Source organism: Aptenodytes patagonicus, chromosome 12, assembly GCF_965638725.1.
Source record: "Aptenodytes patagonicus chromosome 12, bAptPat1.pri.cur, whole genome shotgun sequence".
NCBI classification, from domain to species: Eukaryota; Metazoa; Chordata; class Aves; order Sphenisciformes; family Spheniscidae; genus Aptenodytes; species Aptenodytes patagonicus.
In genome coordinates this window covers 10,405,645-10,424,870 of record NC_134960.1, presented here as the reverse complement: position 1 = coordinate 10,424,870, position 19,226 = coordinate 10,405,645, and the positions used below count along the sequence as shown (strand labels likewise).

Here is a 19,226-nt window from a genome sequence, read left to right as displayed (position 1 = left end):
GGGAGGCGGGGAAGCGGGACGCGCCCGGCGGGGCCGCCCCGCCGCTGATGTCAGCGCGGCCGCCCCGCCCGCCGCCGCCGCAGTGACAGCTCCGCCCGGGCCCAGTCGAGCCCAGCCAAGCCGCACAGCGGGAACGGGGCGGGCGGGCCGGCCATGGCCGACGACTTCGGCTTCTTTTCCTCGTCCGAGGGGGCCGGCGCCGAGGAGGACCCGGCCGCCGCCTTCCTTGCCCAGCAGGAGAGCGAGATCGCGGGCATCGAGAACGACGAGGGTTTCGGGCCGACCGACGGCGAATCGGCCGCCGCCCCGGCCGGGCAGGCGGCCCCGCCGGAACCGGGTGAGCGCCGCGCTGCGCCGGGCTGGCACGGCCGGGGGCCCGCGGGGTTCTCCTGGCTGCGCGCCCGGTGGGCACGGAGGGGGGCTGCCACCCCGTGGGTGTAAAGGAGGACTGTGCCCCCTCTTGCCCCGAGGACAGGGAGGGGTGCCCGCCAGGCTGCACCCCCCGTGGGACTGGGGTTCCCCGTGGGATGCACTGCACCCCCAGTGGGTGATGGGGTCCATGCTGCATCCCCAATGGGCAGGTGATGGGGTTCTCCAATGGACCAGGCCTACATCCCAACAAGGACTATCCAGGGCCTGTGCTTGGTCCCAAAGGGCTTGATGTTGGGGTTCCCTCTCAAGCCTCAGGATGTGGGGGGAACCCTGAGCTGGAACTTGCCAGCTGTGGGGCTATTCCTCCCCCGTGTGCTCAGGCTGGGCTCCTTGGGTTGGATGGACCCTTGTCTCCGTGTCTCAGTGCCCCCAGCTAGGGCAAAGTGAGAGGCATCCAGGCAGAGCTGAGGAGCAATGACAGCCCTGTCACTGTCCCCACAGGCAGGAGAGCCCTTTGGGGTGCAAAATGGAAGGCATTTCCATTGGGGACATTGTGGTCCCAGGCCCTGCAGGTAGAAGGTGCTAATCTTGATCTCTTGCCTCCAGTCCGTGGGGCCTTTGGTACGTAGCAGGGGCCCGGGGTCTGCTCTCCACATGGACTTAGGGACGCTGCTGCCACAGTACTCTGACTCCTTCCCCTAACCCAGGCCCACAGGGCCTCCTTGTGCTGGCTGTGGAGCAGTGGTTTCACCTCTCCGCACACAGGGCTGCGGAGGCAGACCTGGGCCCAGCGAGGTGTTGACAGCTGTGGTGATAAATGCAGTCAGACAGGCTGGAGCTGGGTGTAGTCGGAGCCGCACCGTGGGGACGAGCACTGTGGGGATGGCGCTTGCCTGAGCTGCAGTGTGGCTGTGCAACTGCCTGTGCCTGCAGCTAGCTGACCGGTAGAAGCCCTGTGGTCATCAGAGCTGTGGCAGCTCAGAGCCTAGAGTCTGCCTCCTTCAAAGCCTCTTCTCTGCCTAGCAGCGGAGAGCCCTGCACGGGGCTGGCCTTGTGGCCCTGGTGTGCAGCTTGGGCTGGGGGGGAGATGGGGCTGTACCCCAGCTGTGGGTTTCAGTGGTGCCTCATTCCCAGCCCTAACTTGCAGCTTGTCCCAGGGACGTGCCCCCAGGTGGGCTCTCGAGGACCTTGGCATGCCCTCCTACCCTCCTCTCCTGGTGGAGCACACTGCAGTGTTTCTGTGGGCTCTGTCCCTGGCAGGGTTGCCTTCCCATCGCAGCCCTGTGCTGCTGGGCACTCAGCTGACATTTCTGGGTCAGCTGTCTGTGTCCATCGGCAGCCTCTGCCTAGCTGCTTGCGGGTTGGGGTTGGTCAGGTTGTCTTTCTACAGTCAGAGTACCTGCCTGTGTCCAGCCCCGTGCCTGGAACAGTTTCCGTAATCTTCAGATAAGATAAAACACCAGTGAAAACGCCATAAAGACATAAATGCCCCAAGAGGCTTGTCTGGGAGAGAGAGAAGTGCTGGCTGAATCCCACCAAGGACAGGAGACCATGGGGCCTGGCCCACATATGTGGGGCTGTTGTGGATGGGTGTGCTGGGCTGGAAATGGCACAGCCAAACTCCCAGGAACTGATTTGCTTCAGTTTCATGAACACCAGCCCCTCTGGGAACACCTGCAGCTGCCATAGTTGTGTTTGTCTTTCTCTCTTCCTTTTTCTCTAGCTGGTTTCCAGAATGGAGGAGCCACTGTCAATGGAGATGTCTTTCAGGTGAGAGCTCAGCCCCTTGCCCTGGCTCAGCGGTGCTAAGGGGGATTGGGTGGGTATGGGGCCAGCACTCTGCTGCTCTGCCCCCAGGATTGACTGGACTTTGCTATCCAGCCCCAGAACAGCTATGGTGCTCCTGGGAAGGTCTGGGTCTCGTGGGGGAGTCCTGGCTGCTCCATTCTCACCCCTCTTTGAAGAGAAGATTGGTCCCACCTGCCATGACCTGCCCCAAATCTGTTTGCAGGTGGCCTGTGTCCTGAAGGAGTGCCTGGGCCCTAAGAGCAGATGACAAATCCTCCATTCCCCACAGAAGCCCCCTCTCTCCAGCCTGGGTAGCTCCTGGAGGCCTCCGGGGCAGTCAGGAGCATCTCTTAGAGTCCAGAGGCAGGACAGGGCTGCCATGGGACACTTGCTTTGCTGTGGCCTTGCTGCCAAGTCCTGGCAGCACCTCCCATTAAACTCACTTGCCCCCAAGTCCTGGCAGCACCTCCCATTAAACTCACTTGCCCCATGGCCAAGGGTGTTTCATGGGGGCCACCCGCCTGGGTGTCAGCTCTCTTTGGGAGCCCGAAGCCCAGCTCTGCTGGCTACAGGAGAAGCTGTGCCAGCATCTGACAAGCCCTTCGCCCCACTCGGTGCCTAGCAGTGTGGCATGTGCATTGCCCGTGCCTAGTTTATGGGATGATAATCACATTAGAGATGGGACAGACTTAATTAGATTGGGAATCTTGGAGGAGAGCCGTAATCCCATTGCTGAGCTCGGTGTCAGGCTGGGCATCCTGGCCAGCGGAAGGTGTTAGGAGAGGTGCTGAGCCAGCATGGTGCTGGGCCTGGCAGGAGCCACACAGGCAGCTCGGCTCGGAGGCAGAGAGCTGTACCTCCCTTGGGCTCTGCCTCTCACCTGGGCTGTCCCTGTCTGTTGTGGCCAAGCCTGTAATGACACTCAGTCCTGGAGCTGCCTCGGCCCAAGTCAGGGCCAGGGAAGCCAGGTGTTGGTGGGGAGCTGTCCTGGTTTCGGCTGGGATGGAATTAATTTTCTTCCTAGTAACTGGCACAGTGCTGTGTTTTGGATTTAGCATGAGAATAATGTGATAACACACTGATGTTTTAGTTGTTGTTAAGCAGTGTTTATACTAAGTCAAGGACACTTCAGCTTCCCATACTCTGCCAGTGAGGAGGTGCACAAGAAGCTGGGAGGGGGCACAGCCAGGACAGCTGACCCAAACTGGCCAAAGGGATATTCCATGCCATGTGACGTCATGCTCAGTATATAAGCCGGGGGGAGTTGGCCGGGGGGCAGCGATTGCTGCCTGGGGACTGATTGGCTGTCGGTCAGCGGGTAGTGAGCGGTTGCATCAATCTTTTTCCTTTCCCTGGTTTTTTTTTTCTCTTCTCTCTCGTTGTTTTATTTTCCATTACAATTATTATTATTATTATTATTATTATGCTATTATTTCAATTACTAAACTACTCTTATCTCAACCCATGAATTTTCTCACTTTTACCCTTCCGATTCTCTCCCCCATCCCACCGGGGGGGAGTGAGCGAGCGGCTGTGTGGTGCTTAGTTGCCAACTGGGGTTAAACCACGACAGGAGCATGTCACAAAGCTGGTGGCTGTCCTCTGCTGTGGGGCTGCCCAGGGGATGCGAGAGCTGTGTTGGCAGTGAGCAGCAAGTCAAGGAGGGGAACGCTGGGAAGTCTTTCTGGGTGGCAGGGCCTGGGAGCTGGGACAGCAGCTTGAGCAGCGCTTTGGGGACACTGTCCCAGATGTCCCAGGCTGTCACCTTCCCTACCTCCTGTCTTGGCTTGTCCGAGTGCTGGGAGCGTGGAGTCCTGCCCTGCTGCCAGCCCTTCAAGGTGGCTGGGCTGGGCTGTGGGAGGAGCTGGTGCTGATGGTGAGGTGCTTGTGTCCTGCAGGAGTCCAACGGCCCCACAGATGCCTACGCAGCCATAGCCAAGGCTGACCGGCTGACCCAGGAACCTGAGAGCATCCGCAAGTGGAGGGAGGAGCAGAAGAAGCGCCTCGAGGAGCTGGGTGAGACCCAAGGCTGTGTGTGGCCACGCTCGTGGCACCTTGTGACATGGCAGTCAGGGCCCTCGGGGTCCCTCACCTGGCGGTGACCCTGCTGCATCCCAGAGAGGTGTCTCGTGCCCCACGCCCTGTGGGTGCCCCTGCCAAGGATCTGCTGTCCTTGGGGCAGTGACGCCTTTCAGACAGTACTAGTTGGGATCAGGGACAGGCCTGGGGGGCTGCAGCTGTCCTGCCTGCCAAGGGGCTGCCCAGCTGGCTGATGGGGTCTGTCTCGCCCTGGCCTTAGATGCGGCATCAAAGGTGACTGAGCAGGAATGGCGTGAGAAGGCCAAGAAGGACCTGGAGGAGTGGAACCTGCGTCAGAATGAGCAGATGGAGAAGAACCGGGCAAACAACAGGTATGTTAGGCTCAGCGTGGCTGCAAGGGCTGCAACGGGAGCTGCTGTGCAGCCAGATCTGCCTTCCTGGGATGTCTGGGGGCCTCTGCCCCACAGCGGGGCCCAGCCCTGCGGGGACGGAGCTTTGCCAGGCAAGGGGAGAGGCCCCGGGGCTTTGAGCGGCTCTGGTGGCTGTGCAGAGCCACCCTGGCTGGGACCACACTGGGATCACAGTGGGATCTCAGTGCCTCCTGCCCCCCGTGTGGGCCTCGCATCGGGGCAGGTTTGGGGCACTGTCTGCGCAGCCCTGCTGTCACCGGCAGGTTTTCCTGGTGCCGTGTATGCTGTGATGGTCACACTCTTGCAGGAGGACGCTAACCCCCTCTCTGTTTCTCTCTTTCTAACCCTCTGCCTGCCTGTCTGCTCTGCGTTCTCTCTCTCTCTGTGCCTCGGGGGCTAGGATCGCTGACAAAGCCTTTTACCAGCAGCCGGACGCCGATGTGATTGGCTATGTGTATGTGCCTCTTATAGACTGTATCCTGCCCCACAGGGTCTGGGGGTCCTGGCCCCAGCACTGGCTGCCCAGCCAAGGGAAGGGGGGGAAGCTGGGAGGTACTGGGCCCTGGTGAGGTCCTGGAGGGAGGATGCTGCAGCTGAGTGTCTCCAAATGGTGGAGTCTTAGGAGGCAAGTGGAGCTCCTGGAAATGCCCTTGTGGGGGCTGGTTGAAGAGGCAAAGCTGTGGGGTCTTGTGCTTTTTGGGGGACAGCTCTGGGGGGTGGAGAAGTCTTGGGAGCAGGCAGACACCCCCGTGCCCCTGGATGAACGATATCTTGGGGGAGTGCAGCCAACAGCAGCCTTGAGCATTGTGTGTCTCTGGATCCCGGAGGATCCTGAGCTCATCGGCTGGAGCAAGGGGACAAGAAGCCAGGACATGAGGGGTTCCCAGACAGAGGGGAGGGTCTCCTTGGAAAGGGATCTGCCAGTCACAACCCTCAACATCTCCGCAGGGCCTCGGAGGAAGCATTCCTGAAGGAGTCCAAGGAGGAAACCCCGGGGTCCGAGTGGGAGAAGGTGGCCCAGCTCTGTGATTTCAACCCCAAGAGCAGCAAGCAGAGCAAGGATGTCTCGCGGATGCGCTCGGTGCTCATCTCCCTCAAACAGACGCCCCTGTCCCGCTAGCTGCTGCCTGGCACAGCCAGGAGTGCAGCAGAGCAAGGCCAGGCTCACTGAGCAGGGCGGCTTTGTGGGGCCAGCCCACGAGGGGCCTCACCCTGCCTGCCCCCTGCTCCCTGGTGTACGCCTCGGCTGTGCTCGAGTCACTGGTTGTAACTCTCCCCATGGTTTTCCTTTGCTTAAAAGGTGCATCGGTCTCTTTTTACACTTATTTATTACTGTGGCATTTCCCCGAGAAGCGACACTGGGTGGCAGAGTTGAGTTAGCGGCGGAGCCCCCGGCCTGGGCTCTGCGGGAGGTTGTGCCCAGGGGCCTGGCTGAGTGAGAGGGGGAACACCCCACCCCGTGTTCCCCACCTCACCCCTGTGCTGGGAATAAACCTGCCTGCGGCTGTCCTGGCGCTGGGCGAGTGCAGGCATGGCAGCCCCGTGTCTGGGCCTGGGTCCTAGCCCCAAGGCAGCAATCCTAGTGGGACCCCTGGCTCCCCTCTGCCTTTCCAGCAGGGTTTAGAGCAGAGCTGGCTGGGAGGGTGGAGAAACAGTCCTGACTCAGCTCCGCACTGCAAGGTCCTGCAGGGAGCACAGCCACAGCGTGATGCTCCTGGGCTAGCAGGGACTGAGGAATGTGAGTGCAGGCACCCAGGCTGGGCCGGGACTGCCAGCAGTTGCCCCAAGCCCAGCAGACCTCTCCCCAGCCTGGCTGTGCACCCCAAAAAGCTGGTGGGGCTCCGAGCAGCAGTTGCAGTGTCCTGTCCATCCTGGGGGCTACTGGTGCCAGGCAGTATGGTGGCGCAGGGCACTGGGAAGGGGCCATGGGGTGAGCGTGGAGGATGTTTCCTGTCCCTTCCCCAAGACCACCAGCAGTTGGGAATGTGGGGTGCCAGGCTTTGGGGGCCCTTAGTTCTGCTCTGCTGCTTCCCCTGCTACTAGGATGGGAGATGGAGGCTGTGTGGTTGCAGGGAAGCACAAAGGAAGGTCCAGCTGCTGTGGGGCAGGTTGAGCCCCCAGCTCCCTAACCCAGGGGCCCAGAGCAGGATTGGGCAGAGTTCTGGTGCTGGGGCTTGTGCTGTCCCTGGAGAACAAGCTGCACATCTGTCTGCAGCTGCTTTGTGGCTTCTCTCTAGCCCCCTGCTGGATTTGCACACCTAAAGCAGCGTGGCGAGATTCCTCAGGCCCACTCCCCGCCCCCGCAGACTTTCCAGCCTGAACACCGGCTTTCTCTCCTCTGCTTGGTGGGGCCGGCACCAGCCCCTCCGGCTCGGAGGCCCAGCCCTGGAAACCTGCAAAACTGCGTAGCAGGAGAGGGGCAGGCCTGCGTGCACCCTGCTGCGGGGCAGTCTGGAGCTTGTGCCCCAGATCTGGCCTGCCGGGGGCTTGGGAAGGGCTCACAGCGGTGGGCTGGGGGGACACGTAGCAGAGCCCACAAAACATTTGCTTGAGCCTCACTGCAGAGCCCTGCTCAGCCAAAAAGCAAGTATGCAGAGCTCTCCCGCCCTGCAGCTATGACTCAAGTCAGGAAGGTCACCTGCCCTGCTGCTGCAGCCCTCGTGGGGTGACCGGGCACCCCTGGCTCTGGGGCACAGGCTCAGCAGCGGGCTGGGAAGGGAAGGGAAGGGAAATGGGTGCACAGGGAGTCACTCGGTGTTGTGTGCTGGGATTGTGCCACCTTGTCCATAGGGCTGATCGCTCTTACTCTGTCCCCCTGCGCTCCAGCATGCGTAGGCAGCTCTGCTGCAGTGCGGGATGGACACGGATGCATGATACCTCGAGACTTGGCTGCCTGCCTCCGCCTTTCACTGCAGAGCAGCGGGAAGCGCCTCTGGCTGCTTCCCAGGGGTGGAGAGCCCCCCTGCGCTCTGTCCCTCCAGCCCCTGCAGGCAGCCAGGCCCCTGGGTGCCCCGGCTGCTGTGCACCCCATGTCAGGCAGGGGCAGCCAGCTCCCGGGGAGCCATGCCCACAGCTGTTCTACATCCCCTCGGCTTTGGTATCTGTGACTGTTCAAATCACCTGTTTCAATAAACCGACAACTCCAATCCTACAGGGCGCTGTCATCTTTCTGCTTCAGCAACACACACGCGTGTGTTTAGGAGAACCCACAGCCACGAAGCCTCCTGCGGAAAGGACGGGGCTGGAGGAGCCACGTCCTACAGGAAAAAAGAGGAACGAGGGGAAGGGCCAGAGGGTTTGCGCTAGGCCGGGGCAGAAGCGCTGGCAGCAGGACCAGGGGGGCTCTGCTCTGCCCCCAGGGAGCTGCAAGCTCCTGCTTGTCCAGATGGGCTGAGCTGCTCCCCAGCCCACTGTGCCCATCTCCAGGCTGCCAGGGCTGCCAAGGGATTGCACTCGCAGATCTGCCCACCAGCTGCCTCACGCCCCTGCCCCAAGCTGGCTGGGCTGGAAGTGCCAGCGAGGCAGCCAAAAGCAGCTTCTTCTGGGAAAGACGTGCTGAGCAGGCAGCCAACCAGGGAAGGCAGGCAGCGCCACGGTGCCACAGCAGGCAGAGCACCGGGCTCCCTCGTGCTGAGGTGGAGCTCACACCGCTCGGCACCGGCAACGGCTTGTCCCCCACCCTCGCATTTCAGAATTCAGCTCTGGTGGGCGAGAGCCTTCACCCTGTCCTTGTCGAGGCCCACCAGCATGGTTCCCCAGATGGGACAAACCAAGCGCTCGTTCATGGGCAGAGCGAGTTTACGCCCCACCCTCTCCTCCAGAGCTGCTTGTAAGGGCGAAGCAGGATCAGCAAGCTGCCAGGCAGCCGGCTGCAAAGCCACTGCAGGTCAGGGAGGGCTGGGGCGCAGGCACCAATGTGCAGACACCCAGAGAGCAAAGCCTGGAAACGCCCCAGGCAGCTCAACATTGCAGTGCGGTTAGTAGTGTCTGTGCCCCTTTCCCCTGCAGAGATACGCTCTGCCTACAGGTAGGGACAAGCCGCCGCAGCCACACAGCAAACAGAGCCTACGGCCCCATTTCCTCCCCGCTCTGCGGCCCTGACACGGGAGAGCAAAGTCTTGTTAGCCTCGCTGCTCACTGAACACCCCTGGTGTGATCCAAGTGTTCCAACACCAATGGCAGGACTTGGAGCCGCCCGTGACGATGGTTGTCACGACACAGGCAGTGCAGCTCCCTCTGGGAACAGGGCACTTGCTCAGCAGCCAGTTCCAGCTCACGTGAAGCAGCGAGCTGCACAGGAACCGACTCCCCGGCAAGAGCAGCCAAAGCAGCAGCACGTCCCAGAGAACGCGGCCAGGCCCTGTTTCGGAAATGCAAGTTCCCAAGTTGTTTTCACAGGGAGTTACCTCTCTTGTGTCCTGCTTGCATCACCACAGCTTCGAGGCAGCCGTGCCTGCTCCCCTTCCTTCCTACACTGTTTACTCTTCTGGCTTCTCAATGCTCTGCAATCCAGTATCAGTCAGAATCTCACTGCAATTCACTTTATTACTCACCAGTTGCAACCAAACAGATTACATACTGTCCCCAGGCAACTCACCCGCTGCTCGTGAACTCTGTCCTGCCAGGATCAAGCCATAAACAGAGCTGTTCCTTCCTACCCGGGCAGCTCATTTCTCAAATGTTGGTGCACCGCCTGACTAAAGCCACACCTCAGTGCAGACCACGACCCACAGGACACAATTTTAACAGACCGTGACAGCACCGAGCAGGGACAAGAGGTCTGACGGGGGTGGAGAGCCTTAGTGAGGCGCAGCCTCCAGTGTTGCAGGAGGATAAGCTCTAAGGGAATCAAAAAATGCCACGGCCCAAACGTTAGGTTAATCACAGAGGTGTATTAGCCGCATTTCCAGTGGTCTGGAACACAGAGCCTCTCTGACAACTGGCTCCACCGAGACATCACAACTGTCTCTCAGAAAACTCCATCCGCAGCCAGAATCCACCCTGCCAGCTGGGGCACAGGCTGGCGGGCGCAGGCCCGCGGCCGCAGCTTCTCTCTTGCCTGATTTCACTTTCTAGATTTCATGGCTGTGACCACCATGCCTCCCAGGAGGGCCGCGAAGGTGAAGCCCTGGGCCAGGATACGCGCCCGCATCATCAGCTGAGACCGACGGGTGTTGCCTCTCTGGAAGCTGATCAGTCCGTAGGTCAGGACGCCGACGGTGCAGAGGCAGCCTGCAGAGAAGGACGGAGGGACGGGTCAGCGGAGCCGGGCAGGGGCTGCGAGGTCCAGCTCCCGCCTCCTCCCGCCTCCCCCCCCACATCCCCCCGCACCGGAGCGTGGCTGGCTTGCCAGACAACGCCCTCAAACACGAGGTGCCTCCCCGGCGGGCAGCCCCTTGGGTTTGGGCACAAGAAGGGCCGGTCCACCGCTCGCTGCCCTCCCCGTCACCAGCCCCCATCGCCCCGGCCCTTCTCCCTGACCGCAGCCCCCCCACCGCCACCCCCCGGCCGTTCCCCCTCACCGAGGGGCACCAGGGGGTTCTCGCGGGTCTTGCGCAGGAACTTGTCCCCGAAGCCCTCCTCGCTGAACACCGGCAGCGGGCTGGGCTCCAGCGGCGGGGGAGGCCCGGCCGCCATGGCTGCGGCCCACAGGGAAGGTGACCACCCGCGACCCTCCCCGGCTGCCGTAGCCAGGAAGCGGCGCGCGCTCCCGGCGGCCAATGGGGGGGAACCGCTCCCGGCAGGCCGCGCGCCCCGCCCCGCCCCCCCGCCGCGGGGCATGCCGGGGGTTGTAGTCCGCGGCGGGGACACCCCGCAGGCGGTACTACGCGCGCGAGACTACACTTCCCGTGGTGCCCCGCGGCCCGGCCCCGCCCCGCGCGGCCCGGCCCGGCGCTCGTCGGCGGCAGCAGCGTGGGGCCGCCATGCCGAAGGCGAAGGGGAAGAGCCGGCGGCAGAAGTACTCCTACAACCTCAACCGCAAGCGGCTCTACCGCAGCGCCCGCCGCCGCGCCGCCCCGCGCATCGCCTGGTGAGGGCCGCGGGGGGCGGGCACACGGGGGGCCGCGGGCCCGTGCCTGGGCTGTGGGCAGGGCGGCCGTCAGCCCGCCGCCGTGTGGGAGTGGGTGCCCCGGGGGGACCTGCTGCACGTCTCGATGGGCGCTTGTCTGCGGGGAGGGGGACACGCACCCACGCGGGGAGGGTGAGCGCAGCCCGCGATGCCGGTGCCTGTCTCCGCGCAGCTCGCATATCCGCCATGCCTGGGACCCGACCAAGTCGGTGGCGCAGAACCTGGCCGAGATGGGCCTGGCCGACGATCCCAACAAGGCCGTCCCCGTCCCCAAGAAGAAGCTGCTGGTGAGTGCGGCCGTGCGCCGCCGGGGGAGGGCGCGGGGGCTCGGCTGGGGCTGCTCCTTTGAGGGGGGTGGAAGGTCGGGCCTCCCCCAGGACACGCAGCCGGGCTGGGAAAAAGCAGCGTGGAGAGCAGCCCGCCTTGGGGCGTGGGTCAGGTGGCTCTGGATCAGTCTCTGTAGGTGGACAGGTTTCTGATCTTTATCGATACGCTTCTCTCGCCAAGATCCCGGCGTGGGAACGAGCTACAGTGTCACAGAGAAATAATGGACTTTAGAACAAGTATAAATAACATCAGTCAATCTCCTGGGACTTGCCAGAGAGAGGTGGGGTTGGAAACACTGCAGCCGAGTTGCTCCTGATAACAAAGAAAGCCTCTTTGTGTACAGCAGTGCCAGCCTGGCCTGCCTGCATCGGTGGGCAATGCTTCCAGGCAAAAGGTGGCCCCACGAAATGTCACACTCATGAAAAAAACAGGAGTGACCTTGTTTGTCACTTGTCTCCGTTCACACAGTATTGTTTGGGCAACAGGCTTGCCCACGAGCTAGCTTAATGGCGCAAATAAGGCTCTGCTTAAGCCAGCTGAGATTTCCTGGTCCTTGCAGCCATTGTATAAGCAGTTTGGAGTTTTGGGAGCAACGTATGGGGACACAGCTCTCTTCCAAATGGACTTTTCCTGAGTTGCCTTCTCTCTCATTTAACACAGGGGATGGAAGTGGAAAGCGATGGACGGAAGCAAGGAAAGAAAATAGTGCGGAAGCCCTACGTGGTGAACGGTCAGTGCTGCTTCTGTCCTCCCCAGGGAGTGCTTCACCACCTCCAGCCTTGGCGGGTTTCCTGCCGAACCGCGCTGCTGCCATTGCATTTGGCGTTCTCCCAAGGCCCTGTGGGTTATTTTGTCTCTCATCTCTGTGCTGTGCCAGGGGCAGGAAAGGGTGTTACTTCTTGCCCAGGCTTGTGGGCTCGTAGAGGAGTACCTCCCTGGCAGCAGTCAGCTGGGGGTTCCCAGCCAGGCTGCAGCTGAGCTGGGAGCCTGGTCAGCAGATCTTCCGTTCCCGTGTGTCCTCTGCCTCATGAATTGCCTTTTCCCTCCTGTGCTGCCTTTTTTGCAATATTTCTACCTGCAGCCCGAAGAGGGCTCTTGTCACTCTGAAATGTGCTGGTCTGTAGCACCAGGGTGACAAGAAACTGTGGCTGCAGTACCCCGCGTGTGTTCGTGGTGGGCTGGGCAGCTCTGAACAGTCACGCTCTGCAGCCTGGGCAGAAGGGCTCCACTCCTCGTGGAATAAGCTGGAGAGGCGCTGCAGCGCAGGCCTGGATGCCTGCAGTCTATGCGGAGGGCTGTTGTCTTGTTCGTTTTCCTGCATGATCGTGCTGGGAAGCAGCCCCGTGTGTGCGAGCAGCGGAGCTGTGCTGCCGGAGCCACCTCCTTTCTGCAGTACTGGCAGGGCTCAATCTTGGGAAGAGGCTGGGGACCTCTGAGGTGCTGCTTGCTTCCCTCCCCTGCTTCATGGTGTCTCTGTCCTCTGCCTAGAGATGGAATATGAGGCCAGTCTCCCCGAGAAGAAGTCAAACACGCTCTCACGAGACCTCATTGACTACGTGCGGTACATGATACAGAACCATGGGGAGAACTACAAGGCAAGTACTGGCTGTCCCAGAGCGAGGAGCACCCGTAGCCATTTACTCCTGGATCATAGAATCATAGAATCATTGAGGTTGGAAAAGACCTCTAAGATCATCGAGTCCAACCGTCAACCCAACACCACCATGCCCACTAAACCATGTCCCTAAGCGCCTCATCTACACGTCTTTTAAATACCTCCAGGGATGGGGACTCAACCACTTCCCTGGGCAGCCTCTTCCAATGTTTAACCACTCTTTCAGTAAAGAAATTTTTCCCCATGTCCAATCTAAACCTCCCCTGGCGCAACTTGAGGCCGTTTCCTCTCGTCCTGTCACTAGTTACTTGGGAGAAGAGACCGACACCCACCTCGCTACAACCTCCTTTCAGGGAGTTGTAGAGAGTGATGAGGTCTCCCCTCAGCCTCCTTTTCTCCAGGCTAAACAACCCCAGTTCCCTCAGACGCTCCTCGTAAGACTTGTTCTCCAGACCCCTCACCAGCCTCGTTGCCCTTCTCTGGACACGCTCCAGCACCTCGACGTCCTTCTTGTAGTGAGGGACCCAAAACTGAACACCGTATTCGAGGTGCGGCCTCACCAGTGCCGAGTACAGGGGCACGATCACTTCCCTAGTCCTGCTGGCCACACTATTTCTGATACAGGCCAGGATGCCATTGGCCTTCTTGGCCGCCTGGGCACACTGCCGGCTCCCATCTTCTGCAGGATGGGAATTGCTAATCCTCTCTGTCCTGGATCCTGTTTTGCAGTCAGCTGATTGTTAAGGGGAAGCAGCGCATTGAACCTTGGCCAGATCCCTGTCCGAGTCAGGCAGTGATCCCAGCTGGCCTGGGTGGGCCTTTGGAGCATGGCTGGGCTGGTCTGGTGTTTGGCCTTGGGGCCACTCCTCTGACTTACCCTCTCCTTTGTCACAGGAAATGGCTCGAGATGAGAAGAACTACTACCAGGATACTCCCAAGCAGATTAAGAGAAAGATCAATGTGTACAAGAATTTCTATCCTGAGGAGTACAAGGATTTCATTGCATCTCTCAAGCAGGAAAAGATGGACGTGCAGTGACTGCCCTTTTTTCTCAGGTTTGCCTGCAAGTGCAGGTTTGACGTGACCATTTTCTGAGCGGAGCGGGGACTGACAGACAGGTGACAGTCACAGCCTCAGCGCCAGCACGTTGAGCTACGCAAAGCCTCTGGCGATGGAGGAAGGACCTTCATTAGACAGAGACAGTTATAACCAGGCATGAAAAACTCTTGGCTGTGGCTTGTGGCGTTGGGACTGAATGTGCTGTGCTGCTCCCTTTCTGTGTGGCAGTCAGCACTTCTTTTGCCTTGTTAAAATAAATTACTCTTTCAAGTTGGTGTGAATGTCTTGCTCATGGGCTTTCGCTTGGCGCAGTCCCGCTTCAGAGAGCTCCTGGTGCCAACCCGCGGGACATGGGCATCGGGTGTATGTCACCCCCTGCAGCAACGGGGCTGGGGGCCCACGGGGTGCAGGCAGCACTTGGGCCTTTGCTGATTTCCCTGTAAGCAGAGGCTGGAGCGGGGCCACGTGCTGCTTTCTTCCCCCCCCAGGCGACCTTCCTGCCTCCAGCTCAGAAGACTGGGCTGGGGGCCCCTTCCCTGCCAAGGAGCTGGAGTGCAGCGCAGAGTGATCGGCCTCTTTTATTGACAAAGGGAAGGAGCGACTGTACAAAAGGTTTCGCAGCAGAGACTGGCCGGCGCGTACTCCCTTTCCCTGATGTGCTCCCCAGCTTCCACGATAGGTTTTCCAGGACCCAGCGCCCCATGGCCTGACCCAGCAGCCCTTCTGCCTGCAGGCAGGGCTTCCTGCGGGCCCTGAGCCTGGCTACTTCTTCCTGGGGCAGCTGAGAGGGAGGGAGACCAGGCAGGGGTGCAAATGCCTGCTGAGTGCAGCTCCTACCAAACAGCCTGTCTTTAACCCTGTTCAGGGTGAAAGGGCAGTGCAGGGCTTCCTGATACCTGCCTTCATCTCTCCTAAACAGAGCTTTAAGTAACAGTTGGGGGAATTGAGAGCTGTGCTTAGCCCTGGTGAGGGACAGCCTGAGCTGGTTATTCCCACTGGTGTGTGCCAGTAGCTCCTTGTGTTTTTCAGGAAGGAGAGCCCATCTCCTGGGATGACCTGTCCGTGCCGGTGGGTGAGAGGGCTACCTCGCTTGTTCAGCCCCATTCATTTAATATCCTGCAGGGCTGCCGTGAAGGTGCGGGGCCCTGCCCTGTGCTGCACGTTCCCACTCACCAGGAGGTAAGAGCCATGCTCGTGACACCATCCCAAGGGAGGCTTCATCCCTGAACTGGGGGAGGCGGCTGCCCTCTCCCCCTGGCAGAGAGCAGAGCCCGCTGCTCATGTTCCCTGAGGCCAGCCATGCTGCAGCTCAACCCCAAACCTCGTGGGGCACAGCAAACACCAGGACTGGCAGCCTGCTACCAGCGAGTCTGAGCTCCAGGGCTCCTGCCTGGCCGCCTCCATCCTTGCACCGCAGACCGTGAAGAGGAGCTGTGCCGGGGGTGGGAGCCTGTCCGCCCCCCGTGCTGGCTCAGGGCTGGGAGAGCAGGGTGACCAGCAGGCTCTTCACGTGGAGGACGCTGGTGGCAGTGCTCAGGCTGGCCCAGGTCGCACTGGTAGGCAGGAGGAAGAGCTCCCGCTGCCCGCTGAGCGTGTGCAGGGCCAGCTCCTCCCGCAGCTCTGCCGCACTCAGGGCGTTGCTCTTATCCTGTGAGGGAGAGAGGCGGCCGCTCAGGAGGGGAGCAGTGCCAGGAGCAGCGCTGCTGGCTGGCAGGAGCCCCGTCCTGCCTGTGCGGTCCTGGCCTGGATCGTGCACAGGCAGGGCTGCCTCGCTCTTGCTTTGGAGTTGCTTTGGCACAAGCTAATGGGAAGCAGCACCAGGCATGCGTCTGACCACCTGCCTGGGGAGTGTATTTCCCCTGGGGGATTTTGCAGGCTGCTGCCTGGGTGCTCTAAAACTCGTTAGCCAGGGCACCGGTAATGGCAGCCACACCTCCTGACAAAGACTGGAGACAGGCCCCAAGAAATCGGATTTTGCAAGAGCTGTTGGATTTTGGGTATCAGGATTTCCCCTCAGGGTGCTGGGGAGGGACAGTTTCGCTGCAAACAGCCCCGGGGGCAGCTGCAGGGACAGACGGATGGACACCCACCTGCTTGTTGGCCAGCACAACCAGGGGCAGCCGGGGCTCCGCAGCCAGCAGCGCGTGCAGCTCCTGTCGCGCCGTCAGCAGGCGCGACCTGTCCACCGAGTCCACCACGAACACCAGCACATGGGCCTGGCTCAGGTAGTGGGGCCAGTACGCTCGCAGGTTCTGGCTGCCCCCCACTGCGGGAGACGGGCAGGATCAGACCCCCGTGCGGGGGCGAGCGGGGCTGCCGCCTCCCTGTAGCACCCCGGGGAACCAGACCTCCCGCCGCTCAGGATGCTCCCACCACCCGGGATGCTCCCGCCGCCCGGGATGCTCTGCACCCCCAGCCCAGTGCCGGCAGGTGGCGGGACCCTCCGGACCGTGCAGGCTCAGCCCCGGGGGACGCGGCGGGGCCAGGCCGGCCTTACCCTCCAGCAGGTCCACCTCCAGCCCCTCAATGCAGAGCTGGGCAGAGTTGAAGCCGCGGGTGGGTGCGATGCGCTCCCTGGCCGTCTGGCTGCAGATGTAGTGCAGGACGCTGCTCTTCCCCGCCCCGTCCAGCCCCAGCACCAGCACCTGCCGCCAGTCCAGCTGCGGGGACGCAGGAGGGTGTGGGGCTGGGTGGGGGCCGGTCCCGGGACCCGCAGCCCCGTGCTCGGGCAGCTGGTTGAGGGACCAGCCCGGAGGAAGGGGTCCTGCCAGCCCCCCCAGCCCCTGCCTCCAGCCCGGTGGGTTCCAGAGGTGCTTCAGACGGGGGACCCCTTTCCCGGCAGGATGGGCCGCAGAAGGGTCCCCGAGCGCCGTCATCCTGCGGAATATCCTGGGGAATCCATTCTGACCGGCTCCGGGGGATCCTGACCCTGCGCCCCCTTCCCCAGCCCCGCGTGCTCAGAGGGATCCCGCCGGAGATCCAGAGCCTTCCCCAGCCTGGTGATCACAGGGGCGATCCCGACCCCCTGCCCCTTCCCCAGCTTGACGGTCTCGGGGCTGTGAGGAACGCGGAGGGATCCCGACCCCCTGCCGCGTCCCTGCCCGCTGGGATCGGAGAGATCCCGGTAAGGGGCTCCCGGTATAGGGGATCCTGGTACAGGGGATCCCGGGGAGACGCCGACCCTGCGCCCTTCCCGCCCCGCGGTGGGCCGGGGGTCCCGGCGGGGGTCCGTCCCCCCCTTACCGCGTCGCCGGCGGGGGCTCGGTCCCGCAGCTCCCGCAGCTCCCGCTCCCACCAGCCGCCCCAGTCGGTGCCGGTGCCGCGGAAGTAGATCTTCCAGGCGATGAAGAGGAGGGAGCCGAGGGCGGCCACGGCGGCCCCCAGGGCCAGCGTCAGGTCCCGGAGGGCGCCGGGCGGAGCCATGCGGCAGCGGCACCGGCACCGGCACCGGCACCGGCAGCGGCACCGGCAGCGGCAGCGCGCGGCCGCGGCGCAGCTGTGCCACCCCCGCCAGCTGTGCCCGCCCGTGACGTCACCGCCGCGCTTAAAGGGGCCGCTCCGACCGCGGTGGGGAGGGAAGGGGAGATGGAGGGATGATGGGGAGGGAGGGAGGGACGGTGGATGAGGGAAAGGCTGTGGATGTGGTCTACCTGGGCTTCAGCAAGGCCTTTGACACTGTCTCCCACAGCATTCTCCTAGAGAAGCTGGCGGCTCACGGCTTAGACAGGTGGACTCTGCGCTGGGTCAAAAACTGGCTGGACGGCCGGGCCCAGAGAGTTGTGGTGAATGGAGTTACATCCAGTTGGCGGCCGGTCACGGTCACGGTGTTCCCCAGGGCTCAGTACTGGGGCCGGTCTTGTTCAATATCTTTATCGATGATCTGGATGAGGGGATCGAGTGCACCCTCAGTAAGTTGGCAGACGACACCAAGTTGGGCGGGAGTGTTGATCTGCTCGAGGGTAGGAAGGCTCTGCAGAGGGACCTGGACAGGCTGGATCGATGGGCCGAGGCCAATTGTATGAGGTTCAACATGGCCAAGTGCCGGGTCCTGCACTTTGGCCACAACAACCCCATGCAGCGCTACAGGCTTGGGGAAGAGTGGCTGGAAAGCTGCCTGGTGGAAAAGGACCTGGGGGTGCTGGTCGACAGCCAGCTGAACATGAGCCGGCAGTGTGCCCAGGCGGCCAAGAAGGCCAATGGCATCCTGGCCTGTATCAGAAATAGTGTGGCCAGCAGGAGTAGGGAAGTGATCGTGCCCCTGTACTCGGCACTGGTGAGGCCGCACCTCGAATACTGTGTTCAGTTTTGGGCCCCTCACTACAAGAAGGACATCGAGGTGCTGGAGCGTGTCCAGAGAAGGGCAACGAGGTTGGTGAGGGGTCTGGAGAACAAGTCTTATGAGGAGCGTCTGAGGGAACTGGGGTTGTTTAGCCTGGAGAAAAGGAGGCTGAGGGGAGACCTCATCGCTCTCTACAACTCCCTGAAAGGAGGTTGTAGCGAGGTGGGGTCGGTCTCTTCTCCCAAGTAACAAGCGATAGGACGAGAGGAGATGGCCTCAAGTTGCGCCAGGGGAGGTTTAGATTGGACATGAGGAAAAATGTCTTTACTGAAAGAGTGGTTCAACATTGGAACAGGCTGCCCAGGGAAGTGGTGGAGTCCCCATCCCTGGAGGTATTTAAAAGACGTGTAGATGCGGCACTTAGGGACATGGTTTAGTGGGCATGGTGGTGTTGGGTTGACGGTTGGACTCGATGATCTTAGAGGTCTTTTCCAACCTTAATGATTCTATGATTCTATGGTGGGGAGAAGAAGGGACAATGGGGAGAGGGAGGGAGGGAGGGAGGGAGGGAGGCAGCAGGGCCTCCTCAGCCAGTGCGCCAACATGTGAGCCGCTCCCAGGCCCCACACCTGCCTGGCAGCCCGGCACCCAGCACAGCAGGCGCCCACGGACCCAGGGGTTGCACCCGCTGCCCATGGGACTCGTTTGTCCTCAATCCTCCCCCGGTGGCGCAACGCATCCCTGCCCCGGGCCAGGTCCCGCGCAGTGCCTGCGGGGCCTTCCCTGGAGCCACCGTGCCCGGCCCCCGCGGCCCTCAGGGCGGTTGCAGCAGGGCGGCAAGAGACCCTCAGCCGCGCTGCCGGTGGGCTCCAGCGGGCCGACACGTTTTGCTGGCAGAGCTGGTGCACGGTCGGGCAGGGGACGGGAGCGGGCAGGAGCAGGCGGCGGGTGTGGCGGGGCGGGCAGGGTCGGGCAGCGCTGCCCTGGCAGGAACGCCCCACGCCGGTGGGGTCGGGCAGGGACGGGGTGTGGCGGGCAGCGATGCCCACCCCCGCCCCACGCCCCGCCGCCCCAGGCCCCCGCGCCCCCGCGGGGCCCGGCCCCGCCCCCTCCGCGCGGCCCCGCCCCCCGCTTGCCCCCGCCCCCGCGCGGCCAGAACTACACCTCCCAGCGTGCCCCGCGCGCCGCCGCCAGATCTCGCGAGATCTGCGCGCTTATAAGAGCGCTGCCGCGGGGGCGGCGGCGGCTTGCTCCCCGCGGGCTCCG

General features: G+C 62.2%; 4 protein-coding genes across 5 annotated transcripts; 2 read left to right on the top strand and 2 right to left on the bottom strand.

Moving 5' to 3' along the window:
- The first annotated feature begins 82 nt into the window (after positions 1–82).
- CLTB (clathrin light chain B) lies at positions 83–7,761 on the top strand. Of its 2 annotated transcripts, XM_076350481.1 has the most exons (6): positions 83–337; positions 2,096–2,142; positions 4,059–4,176; positions 4,460–4,571; positions 5,011–5,064; positions 5,559–7,761. In XM_076350481.1, the coding sequence occupies exons 1-6, from the start codon at positions 154–156 to the stop codon at positions 5,728–5,730; spliced, it is 687 nt and encodes a 228-aa protein (XP_076206596.1). In that variant the 5' UTR covers positions 83–153; the 3' UTR covers positions 5,731–7,761. The 2 variants fall into 2 exon arrangements, with proteins under 2 accessions (XP_076206596.1, XP_076206597.1); XM_076350482.1 differs by lacking the exon at positions 5,011–5,064.
- A 1,721-nt stretch (positions 7,762–9,482) lies between these two features.
- HIGD2A (HIG1 hypoxia inducible domain family member 2A) lies at positions 9,483–10,305 on the bottom strand. Its single transcript, XM_076349643.1, has 2 exons — positions 10,133–10,305; positions 9,483–9,842 (listed from the first exon to the last, which is right to left on the bottom strand). The coding sequence occupies exons 1-2, from the start codon at positions 10,245–10,247 to the stop codon at positions 9,676–9,678; spliced, it is 282 nt and encodes a 93-aa protein (XP_076205758.1). The 5' UTR covers positions 10,248–10,305; the 3' UTR covers positions 9,483–9,675.
- A 203-nt stretch (positions 10,306–10,508) lies between these two features.
- On the top strand, positions 10,509–13,958 carry NOP16 (NOP16 nucleolar protein). The gene is made up of 5 exons (XM_076349869.1): positions 10,509–10,641; positions 10,853–10,967; positions 11,668–11,737; positions 12,496–12,602; positions 13,517–13,958. The coding sequence occupies exons 1-5, from the start codon at positions 10,535–10,537 to the stop codon at positions 13,658–13,660; spliced, it is 543 nt and encodes a 180-aa protein (XP_076205984.1). The 5' UTR covers positions 10,509–10,534; the 3' UTR covers positions 13,661–13,958.
- Positions 13,959–14,241: 283 nt separating this feature from the next.
- Positions 14,242–17,121, bottom strand: ARL10 (ARF like GTPase 10). Its single transcript, XM_076349868.1, has 4 exons — positions 16,925–17,121; positions 16,179–16,341; positions 15,772–15,947; positions 14,242–15,329 (listed from the first exon to the last, which is right to left on the bottom strand). Exons 1-4 carry the CDS (start codon positions 17,102–17,104, stop codon positions 15,153–15,155), a joined length of 696 nt encoding a protein of 231 aa, XP_076205983.1. The 5' UTR covers positions 17,105–17,121; the 3' UTR covers positions 14,242–15,152.
- Positions 17,122–19,226: the final 2,105 nt, after the last annotated feature.